Raw genomic sequence first — 12,133 nt, forward strand, 5'->3', positions numbered from 1 at the left:
CAGTCAAGATGCGAAAATGCGCATAAGGAAGGTATAAGGTGGTTCGTGGGATTTGAGACAGCATGGTCTCGTGTTACATGGGCACTCGGGTTAAGTGCATTATGTGTTGAATGAAGTTATTATTATTCTAAGACAACTAAGGGTAAATTGGAAGGGGTTAGATTGGTTAGCAATGGTTGGATTGGCATACTGGTAGCAGTGATCAGTTCCTTCAGCGTGATTAAGTTATGCAAGTGATTTGTGATGGTACGTGTGAGGCTTGTCGGCCACCGTAATTGATTTTATTAGGAAGTATTCTAGTATTATGGCCTGCTATGTGTAGGAGGATCCCGGAAAGAGCTATGGTGGCTTAGGCCACTACTTGAAGAATTGCATCTTCTACGGTTGTGAGAATTCACTCGTGTGTTGCTATGGTTCTCTTGGAATGAGTTAAGTAAAAACGTTTCCATATGAGGAAGTGTTTACCATGTTAGTGGTTCAGGAGTTGTGATGAAATTCTTGTACTATCGCATGTTGGCATGTTAGGTGCAGTGAGTGGTATGGAATTTGAAGGTGAGGATCAAGGTTGCGGTTTGGTGTTGACAAGGATGTCACGAGCTCGGATGAGCATGAAAGGGATTTGAATGTTTAGAGTAAGCTGGCATTGTCTTCAGCGTCACCTGGGGTCGGTGTTTTGTGAAAGAGGCTTTGCATCCTGGTTATGGATTCTTGATCGCTTTTCAGCGTTAGTGCGGCCGGTGGATGGATGTGCAGACTTGTTATCTGTTACGGAGGGTTGTGGGAGCGCGTCCCACGGGAAGATTGTATAAGTGTGGCATGTAGTCACTTGATTGATTGAAGAATGAAACCAAGTATGAAGATTGTGGTGATATTGTTAATTTGAGAATTTATGCCGGGAGGGCACTCGGTTTATTGGGTTGTGGGCTCTGGAGGATTACTTCGGTTATGAGGGTTGTTCTTGTGTGTTATTGGAAAAAGGGGTTATTATGGACCCAGAAAAGATTATTGGACTAGTTCGGTACGATCAGAATCAACTTGAGGTCTGTGGATGGATTTAAATATGAATATGGGCTCTATATCAGGCCGAATGTGTTCGTTTCAGCATAGCTCTCCTTATGGAGGAGTATTCGGGCGTTGGATGTTAATTCGTCTTCGGCTATTTCATTTAATGCTATATGGTGCCATGAGAGTTGTGAACGACTCGATAATTTTCTGATGTGTTGAGGTTCCGCGTAGCGATGGTGTTATGTGAGCAGGATGGCTCTTTAGTTTCAGAACATATATCGCATCTCAGTTGTGCTTGAGTTTATTAGCTTATGACGCTATATGTCCCCTCAGGGATGGTATTATGCACTTAGCGTGCTTGTGACCGATATTCGGTATTTTGTTGTAATGAGCAATTTAGCTCGATGTGTATCTCCTTACGTGAATTTTATGTGCGGATTGGGTTGCACGCCGCAACAGTGTGATGATAATTACAGTCCCTTATATTCTATTCTATGTGTTTTTATCCATTTTCAGAGGAGAGCTCATATTAGGTTGTGTGATTTAAGTAGCCCCTTCCAGAGTGCATTTTCCTTATGTATCACGCTCGAGTTGGTAGCCTATTGGCACACTGTGGCATCATATGAGACTTTTGGTCGTGTCTGGGGTGGCTTGTTGCCTGAGCAGTTCGTACTGGGTGAGACAAGGTATTGGATCTAGGATCAGTGCAATCAGATTGTATGAAGTATATTAAAGAGCAAAGATCGTTATTTGGTTCAGAATGAGGTAATGTTCTTGTCAAAAGTAAAGACTCAATGATTTGTTGACCCGGCAGTTGGTTATGAATTTCTACATGTCTCTTCCGTCGTGGAAGTATTGTAGGAGTTGGAACGAGACTTATATATATCATGAGGTGCGTCGTGGGCATCAAATTCGGGGAATGTCGGCTATTATGATCAGAGAATGTTAATATGGTCCTGTGAATGATGTGGTACATGGTGAGAATTCAGCAAAGATATGCAGTCATGTTCTGGTACCTCGTGTAGTGATTGATACGGTGTTCATATATTGGAAGCAGGCCTGGCGGAGAATTTCGGATGTTGGAATTGTGTTCTAAGCTTATTTGTTTGAATAAAAGAGAATATCTTCAGATTTGATCGAGTTAATGTGCTCAACTGAGCTGTGGTAGCCCGGGTAGGTGCTCAAGGTGTCAAACAGTGATTTCAGACAACTCCGTTGCAGTTCTTAGCACGTTCGAGGATGAACGTATGTTTAAGTGGGAGAGAATGTAACGATCCGACCAGTCATTTTGAGCTCTAGCGCGTCGTTCAATGGTTTCAAGCCCTGAGTAGCTTCACTTCAGGTATTATGACTTGTACGCGTGGTCGGAATTGAATTTCGGGAAGTTCGGAGTTGATTTGGAGAGAGAATTCTCATTTCAGACGACTTAAGTTGAAAGAATTGACTAAGATTGGATTTTTGAGTAAACGACCTCAGAATCGGGATTCAAAGGTTCCAGCAGGTTCGTATGATGATTTTGGACTTGGGCGTATGCCCGGACTGGGTTTTGGAAGATCCAGGAACGTTTCGGCGCCTATTGTGGAAGTTAGCATTTTTGGAAGAATTTCATAAGTTTGGGTTGAAGTGCATTTCAGTGTTATCGATGTTCGTTTGAGATTTCGAGTCTGGAAATAGCTCCGCATGGTGATTCTGGTGTTGGGAGCGCGATCGAAAGTGAATTGGGAGGTCCGTGGGTCATATTGGAGTCATTTGTCTAAAGATAGAAATTTGAAGGTTTTTGAGAAGTTTGAGCGGGAGTGGACTTTGTGATATCGGGGTCAGATTTCGATTCCAGAAGTTGGAGTAGGTCCGTAATGTCGAATATGACTTGTGTGCAAAATTTGAGGTCAATCGGACGTGATTTGATAGGTTTAAGCATCGAAAGTAGAAGTTTGAAATTTTAAAGTTCATCAAGTTTGATTTGGGGTGTGATTCGTGATTCTAGCATTGTTTGATGCGATTTGAAGCCTTGAGCAAGTCCGTATTATGTTTTTAGACTTGTGCGGGTGGTTGGTTTGGAGACCCGGGGGCTCGGGTGAGTTTCGGAGTAGCCTCGGAGCATTTTGTTGAGAAATAGGATTTCTGGTACTGGTAAGATCGCAATTGCGACGTTTTGGTCGCAAATGCGGTCATCGCATTTGCAAGGTTTTGTTCGCATTTGCGAACCTGGGCGGCTGAGGGAATGGTTCGCATTTGCGACAAATGGGTCGCTTTTGCGAGGCCTGAAGGGTTCGCATTTGCGAAACCCGTATCGCATTTGCGAAATGGGCCAGTTCAGTTAGGGGTCGCATTTGGGATGCATTCTTCGCATTTGCGATCTCCCTGTCGCAAATGCGACATCAGAGGGCTGTGTCCAACAATTAATTTCGAGACTTAGACCATTTAGCTCATTTCCTTTCATCTCCTGGGCGATTTTGGAGCTTTCGGAAGAGGGTTCTTGTCGACGCCCCCTTTTTCTCGCGAAATCGGGTTTACGATATTTGGGAAGACAACTCTATTCCCGTTTGGGATTTGGGTTTTGGATTTGAAGAGTTGCCACCTAATGATTAAGTGCATTAGGATACTAAGGGTTTTTGAGTTGGAAAACCAGAGTTCGGGTAAGGGCTAAAAATTATCTCGAGGGGAAGGTGTTAGGCACCCCTCAAGATCCACTAGTGTGGTTCCTGACCATGCTATATTGTGACTTTAAATGCAAACAACAAGTAGGCAAACAAGCGTTACAAATACAAAGGGGTCTTCACATAATAGTTGCAAGAAATTAGAAACTTTAAAGAAACTGAAATTTGGTAGGAGAAACCATTTTTTTAATTCTGAATAAACAAGTAAAGGAGGGAAATTCCACACAGTTGAAACAATTTTTTAAAAGCTGAAATTTGCGAAAGAAAAATAGTTGAAATAAAAGTGGACAAATAAGGGAATGGGTCCTAGGTTTATACATAATATGGATCATCCCACACAACACCTGGTAACCGTTTATACATGTGGTGTTATCGCGTGGTCATCATATCCATATCTACCCTTTCCCAACCCGTTAAGGTATTAAATGCGGAACGGTCTCGTTTTGCCTATTGCATGCTATTACCCGCCCCATCCTATCAGTCCCGGAGGTACTTAGGACTACTAATCCCAAAGGGATATTAGGCTGATTGGTTTCAAAGGACAAAAATCTAAGGCGACATACAAAAACACATACTGCATGTTAGGGGGGAAAGCATGTAAACACGTAAAGGCCCATGTACACCTCCTCAAACAAAACACATAAGTAGTATGCCTTAAACATGATTAAGGTCTCAAAAGATAGGGACTTTTTCAGCGGTTAAAACTTGGTTTAAGAAATGAAGTAGTAACAATAATAGCACGATTCTGGACAGAAATAGGTAACCCAGGGATTTGCAGACATAAAAATCAGAACTCAGTAAAAGTAAAGGTGTGTCATTTTAAAAAATTGTTTTCAGCAGAGTTTTTGTTTTAAGAAAAGAAAAGCTGAGTGAACTTCAGAAGATCACAACAAGAAGGGGGAACTGCAGAGTTAAAACTTAAAGAAGCTGGTTGGTTTTAGGCTAATAAAAAGACACAATTGGTCAGTTCCTAACGGGCCTAAGGTTTGCCTAGGCATTGTTATACATTACCTGATTATTTATAAAGGAATGAACATACATTTTCCTTATTCTGATTTATAAGGTACGCGTGGTAAAGTGTTTGCAGAAAACGTTTCAAACCACTTAACCATATTTTATCACGGTTATTGGACTAACATGAATTAACCACTGCAACTCGAACAAGTAAGAAGTCCTATGGGCAGGATATCTAATGCACATAAGAGTTCCTAAGAACATGATTTCTAATATGCCAATGCAGTAATTACAAGTTATTTGGCTTGTTGTTAATCATTGCTGGTTATTAACTGAGCGTGGTTACAAGATGAGCGTAATGACAGACTGAAAATAAAGAACCTAAAGCAGGATTTCTAATGAATGAGATGCATGACTTATACAGGTTGTCTATTGCGCAAATAAAATCCTATAAGTATGTTTTCTACCCATGATTTATACTAAGCATGCATAACCCTCCCCTATATTCACTATTCACCCCCAATTATTTGTTTACAAATTATTACAAACCAGTAGCATCTGAATTACAATACGAAAGAACAAAAAAATAAAAAGCTATGCTATAGGGAGCCTTCAATCAGGCCCAATCTTCCAACCTCAACCCCTTTGAGTTCACAGCCTTTGCCATGGTCTAGGTGCGGCAAAGCTCCCTAGGGCCCCATTGGGTCCCTGGCCAATACCAGCACCTAGACATTTTAGAAGAATGCAGGACAGGTGCAGTGTGGAATACCGGCCTTGTGTGTCAAAGTTCAGTGAGTACTCAGAGGCACACAAAGCAATGCTCACACGAAGGGGGCAGATCCTATTTTCGAAGAATAGTGTGAAGTGCAGGAAAAAGTGTTTAAAAGAAGAGTTTTAAGAAAACAAGGGGTTTGTTTTAGAAAGAAACAACAGAAACAATAGCATAAGATTGCATACAATGGTCATGGGAAAAGGGAAGCAAATAGATCACACAATGCTAAAAGGGATGCAGGTTTAATGGATAGGACTACCCAGAATCAGGGGATTCAGGGGACTGGGAGGCAGTAGAGTTTAGGCATGCTAATGTGTAACAACAGGACATAGACATAACAAATAAAGTTAGGAGTAAACAAAGTCAGACTTAACATGTAAATCAGAAGGCATGGTGAAGCATTAGAGTAAAGAATCAATTACACACTGAACAAGAGAACCATAAGTAGACGAGAATCACAAAAATAATGAACTGAAACAAAAATAAACACATTGGTGTGACACTTGAAAAGTTAATCAGGACATACCAGTAAAGAGCAAAAGCAGGATGCAAAGATAAAGGAGTAACACTATATTAGCCTTGGCTTTCAGCCGGCTAATAATAAACAGGAGCAGAGAATAGTAGTGGAGCAAGAGAGCAAGAGAGAATGCAGATTTGAAAGTATTCAGTGGTGTGTAAGTCAGAAGACTGTTGTTTTTGTGTAAAATACTTAGAGTATTTATAGTTGAAAGTAGGGGGTAAAATAAGGTAAAAATCAACAGAAATATGTTAAATTGAAGAACTCGGAATCAATTAATCAAAGAATAAAGGAAGTAACTCCCAATTAATTAAGGGAAATCAAAAATCAAACGAAAATATTACAGCACCNAACGAAAATATTCAGCACCGTATAAGGCGAAGTAGGAAAAATCAGTGTAACGAATAAATAAGGGAGGGGATCAAGATTCAGATTGCATATAGTAGCCAATTAAGACCAAATTCAGGAAATTCTAATTAAGGAAAGGCTTAAAAGACATAGTACTATAACAAATAAGGTAACAAAATCAATTAATTCAAACGGGCGGGTAGAATGCTAGGGTTTTAAAGAAAGTTTTTGAATTACCAATCAATCAAGGAAAATCAGAATCAATCGTGTGAAGTCATGATTCTGCATTTTTAACAGATAAATAGAGGTGAATGAACAAAAGTAGCGAGCCAAAATTAGCTATATAGACAGAAGGGGAACAAGAGATGAACAAACACAATCACTCAGAGCTAGTAAAAACAAGTTAAGATTCAGCAGGACATATTCGAAGCCTGGTGACCATGAAACATTAGCAAGAGTCAAGGGACATCAAGCTAACACACACAATGAAACGAAGGAGCATGCTAAACACATAGAATCCGAGTAGAAAGAATCGTGCTAACACGCATAATCAGACGAAGGAACATGCTAACACATAGAGACAAGGCCAAGAAAATTAGTCCAACACACATAACCAAGGCAAAGAGACATGCCAACACCCATAATCAAACAAGTAAACATTTTAGAAATTAGGGTTTTTTAGCAGAGTCAAATTAAAAACAGTGAGAGCATAGAAACAGGTCAGAATAAACAAAGAAAAGATTTAATCATAAAGAAAATCAGCTAAAGCATGCGTAAAAGAAATCTAAGAACCCTAATTTTCAAAGAAAGTAAAAGGTGGTTCAAAGTAAAAGATATTTCAGAATAAACTCGAAAATAAGTCGAACATAGAGGAAAACATGAAAATATCATGAGAATAGCACTGTTTTGAGAGATTCAGGAGAGAGTTAGGGTTTCAAAAGGGAAAACCCTAATAAAAGTTGAGAGAACCTGTCGAAACTTCATAGATCGTGACGTATAGGGTGTGATTTCGCCTGAAATCACACCGGAGAACCCACAAGTAGCAGAACCAAGAACCCTAGGTCTCAACCACTACGGTCCATAAACCTCGAAGGTCCTAGAGGTGTTGAACAGGACGGTGAGAGGCCCATCGGAGCCTTGGTGAAAGGGAGGTGGCCGGAGATGGCCGGAAACAAACCATGCGGAACTTTTAGGGACTGATTCACATGGTGGGGATTTTGGGATCTCAATAGAGAGAACCATCGATCTAGGGTCCCATGGCGGTTGATGGTCGAATTGGGTCATTTAAAAATCTGATAGGGATGTGGCCAATTTGGCTATAATTGAAATACTAAGGGTTGTTTGTTAAATAGCCAATTTTCCCTTTTTATTATTTTATAAAAATAGTAAAAAATAATTTAAAAATAAATCAAAGGTACTGAACTAATTAATAACATATAAATATTAATGTAAAAATACTAAAAGTGATTTTTTGATTATGAAATGCTGTTAATTGTAAAATAGGTTATAATTGCAATTATATGCAATTTAGCTTAAAAACCAAACAAATGTATAAAAAATACGCCAAATTACCTTAATTATATTCAGTGTAAATATGAGAATGAAATAAATTTTTCACTAAAAATGCTAGTTTGGGAATAATTATTGAATTTTGTAGTATAAAAATAGACAATAAATTGATTTAAAAATCTTTAAAAATAAAGAAAAAATATCAAAACTTTTGGGCATGCTTATATAGGTATGTATATGCTATTTTGAGAATATTTTGAGTATAAAAATATGTAGGAAAAAATTGGGTATCAACAGTTCTCACCTAGCACTTTGAGGTAAGTAATTTCTACCCAACATGAGTTAAATACATAGATTATGGGTAGATTAACATGTGAAAATTAGGGAAAATCAAAGGTTTAGATGAAAAACCTAGAGTTTGATGAAAACAAGATTTAACCACGAAATTTGTTATGGAATGGAGTAAAATCATATATTCTTGATCCTTAGGTTATGGGTAACAACTTTCTTCAAACATTTTCGGAATCCTGGCACGTGGGCCCGGGGATGAATTTTAGGAACCTTGCATTTAGGTTGGGAAATTGGTTTAATAATTAGAATATGAACTTTTGAGCATGTATTGACCAGTACTTACCCCATTTGAATAGTTTTGGATCGTTCGGCTCCAATTTGGAGGTTTGAGCGCATTCTTGAATTGGGTATAGGCTTCGGAGCGAGGTGAGTCTATTTTCTAACCTTGTAAGAGGGAATTATCCCCATAGGTGAATTAATTGAATATGTGCTGCTATTTGTTGGGGCTACATACGCACGAGGTGACGAGAGTCCGTGCGTAGCTACTATTATGCTTAAGTCCGGGTAGTCTAGGACCCAAAAGCATGCTTTACTTGCAATATTTGAAATCTCGTTGTCAATTTAAAAGTGCTTAAAACATATTGAATGTGTAAATGAATATCTAAAAGACTAGTCATCGTTTCCTTGATTTTTAAAAGCGAAATTTGCCGTTTACTTGGATAATTGCTCCTTGACGAACTCTTGATTGACTGTTTGAATGTATTTATATATTGTGGAGCAGGCCGAACGCCTCGGTAGATTAAATAGATGCATCTATGGTTCGCGCCATTCGACCCTCTCGCAGTGCACAGTTTAAATATTTTTAGATCGGGCCGTACGACCTCGGCATGATTTGCGCATGCTTATATTGCTTGTCTTGAAATTTATGGAAGTGATATTGTTTTTTTCCCTGCTTGAGAATAAATGCATAAATGATAAAAAAGAATTTGGAAATTTCCTCTAAAAGAAAGAATTGTTTACTTGCTTCATTCTATTGAATTACAATCATGTTTATAAAAATTCTATCTATTATATTATTGACGTATCATTATTGGACTATTAGTAAGTGTCGAAGTCGACCTCTCGTCTCTACTTCTTCAAGATTAGACGGGATACTTACTGAGTACACGTTATTTTCGTACTCATGCTACACTTGCTGTGCATTTTTGTTACACATGCACATGTATTTCTAGTGGCTTATTGGGTGTAGCAGCATGGATGATACGGAGACTAGGTGAGCTGCATTTCTCGAGGCGACCCGCAGCCAGTATAGTCTCTTTCAGCGTATTGTAATTTTCCTCTGTCCAATTTGTATTCCGGACAGTTATTGTACTGTATTCGGTTCTCTTAGTAATTGCTCATACACTTGTGACATCGGATTTTGGGATATCTGTAGGATTATTCAGTACTTTGAAATTGTTAAAAAGTATTATTATTTATTCAGTGGAACTAATTCTTTATTGTTTAAATATATATAAAAGAAGTAAATTCAAAAATATCTAAAACAAGGAGTTGATGGACTTCAATTGAAAAGTTGAATATCTTATTCCATAAATTAATTGCTTTGTGCCATTGATGTTTGAATCTTTTCCTCAAGAAGCCAGCATTTACTTCGTCCTTCAAATTAAAATCTGAAAACAAACAATGAAATATAAGATTAGAACTTAATTCAAAGAAAAGAAAAATCAAAAGTTGATTTCATATGAAAAAAAAAAAAATACACAATTCAAACGGCTGCTTACTTGATTGATTATGGAGAATGGCTGAGCTCTTAGAAATACTTAGTAGTGGATTGGAGGTGGCGGAGAAGCATAAATGTATACTGGCGGAGGTGGTGATTTCACGGGTGGAGGAGGTGAGCTGTAGTAATAGGGAGGAGGAGGAGACTTCACTGGTGGAGGTGAAGAGTGGTAATAGTATGGAGGTGGAGGAGAAGGCGACGGTGGAGGCGGAGACTTGTAGTAATAGGGTGGTGGCGGTAATAGAAATGGTGGTGGTGGAGACTTATAGTAATATGGAGGTGGAGGTGATGGCGATGGAGGTGGTGGAGACTTGTAGTAATAGGACGGGGGTGGTGATGGAGATGGGGGAGGAGGAGACTTGTAATAATAGGGCGGGGGTGGTGATGGGGATGGTGGGGGTGGTGACTTATAGTAGTATGGTGGTGGAGGTGATGGTGATGGGAGTGGTGGCGACTTGTAGTAATATGGAGGAGAAGGAGAAGGCGATGGTGGTGGAGGAGATTTGTCATAGTAAGGAGGTGGAGGCGATGGTGACGGGGGTGGTGGTGATTTATAATAATATACAGGTGCAGGTTTTGGTGATGGTGGAGGTGGAGACTTGTAATAATAGGGTGGAGGTGGTGATGGGGATGGCAGTGGTGGTGACTTATAGTAGTATGGTGGTGGAGGTGATAGTGATGGGGGTGGTGGCGACTTGTAGTAATATGGAGGAGGGGGAGAAGGTGATGGTGATGGAGGAGATTTATAATAGTAAGGAGGTGGAGGTGATGGTGATGGAGGTGGTGGTGATTTATAATAGTATACAGGAGCAGGTTTTGGTGATGGTGGAGGTGGAGACTTGTAGTAATAAGGAGATGGTGAAGACTTAGTTGGTGGCGGCGGAGATTTGTAAACATATATCGGGGTTGGGGGAGGTGGTGACTTGTAAACATATGTTGGTGATGGAGGAGGTGGTGACTTATAAATATAAGTCGGTGATGAAGATGGAGGAGATTTATAGTAGTATGGAGTAGGTGTAGGCTTAGGTTTTGTGCATTTTGCATAAGGTGTCTTAGAGCCATATGCAAATGGTTTTGCATAGAGTACAACTTCATAATGGTTCTTTGACTTCACTTTTAGGTTAGCACCCTTTACTCCCCAATGAAGGTTTGTAGGAATGTCACAATTAGAATCCTTTGGAGCATTGTGTAGTTTAGCCTTGCAAGCCTTTGCTCCATATTTGGCATATTTAAATCCTTTAACAGTAATGCTGAATTTGCCGTTGATCTTTGTGGTACCATAACTCACAATTTTCTTGTCACCAACCTTACAAGTCACCTTAACAACAGCACCTAATTCATGTGAAAAAAGAATTAATATATTAATTAACACTAAAATTATTGAGCTGCTAACATATGTCATTTTCAATATTTTATTCCATAGTCACAAAAATATCTGTAGTCACTACCTTGTAAATATTTTTGACATATTAAAATCTTATTTTTAAAAAAGGAAAATCCAGTGAATGTGATGCACGCAAATCTTTTACTAGCACATTTTTGGGTATTTTGGTAAGAGCTTAACGAATAAAGCAACATAAAGGAAAATATATAGTTAAATCAATTTTTGGTGATAAATTAAAGTAAATAAAAAGAGTGGATGTGGAACAAAAAGTATTGTACCTTTCAGGTGTTTCTTGCCATGGGACTTCTCTGGATATTTTGAATCATAGCATCTAAAACAGTAAACCTTTCCGACAACCTTGACCACCAAACGATGATGTGGAGGATAGTATTGAGTAGGTGGTGGTGGTGAAGCGTAATAGTATGGTGGGGGAGAAGACTTTTTTGGAGGTGGTGGGGAGGTGTAGTAGTATGGAGTTGGAGGTGACTTTACCGGTAGTGGTGGGGAAGAGTAGTGATATGGTGGCGGTGGTGATTTCTTTGGTGGTGGTGGAGAAGAGTAATAATATGGTGGAGGAGGTGATTTCTTGGGCGGTGGTCGTGAGGAATAGGTAATATGGGTGGAGGAGGAGACGTTAACTGGGTGGTGGTGGGGGAACTNGGGATGAAATTTTTATGAATTGTGACCGAACCCATAGGGCTGCCTACGTATCCCCTCTTAAACGGGAATCAGGTCAGGCGTAGTTCAAATTACATCATAAAGAAATCATACATAATAACGCTTGACTGCATCTGAATTGATCGGCTTTGGCCAAACTTCCCCGTCCATTTCTGCAAGTATATGAGGGCTCCTCCTGTTAGGACCCGGTGAACCATGTACGGGCCTTGCCAGTTAGGAGAGAAATTTCCTTTGGCCT

At 39.4% G+C, this 12,133-nt stretch overlaps 1 protein-coding gene across 1 annotated transcript; it reads right to left on the reverse strand.

Moving 5' to 3' along the window:
- Positions 1-9,536: 9,536 nt before the first annotated feature.
- On the reverse strand, positions 9,537-11,874 carry LOC109217830 (extensin-2-like; the record flags this gene model as incomplete). The annotated part of the gene is made up of 3 exons (XM_019382105.1): positions 9,537-9,723; positions 9,835-11,165; positions 11,496-11,874. Coding segments are annotated over 2 exons (1,671 nt in total), but the record flags the coding sequence as incomplete, so codon positions are not given.
- Positions 11,875-12,133: the final 259 nt, after the last annotated feature.

Source organism: Nicotiana attenuata, unplaced genomic scaffold, assembly GCF_001879085.1.
Source record: "Nicotiana attenuata strain UT unplaced genomic scaffold, NIATTr2, whole genome shotgun sequence".
Classification (NCBI taxonomy): domain Eukaryota; kingdom Viridiplantae; phylum Streptophyta; class Magnoliopsida; order Solanales; family Solanaceae; genus Nicotiana; species Nicotiana attenuata.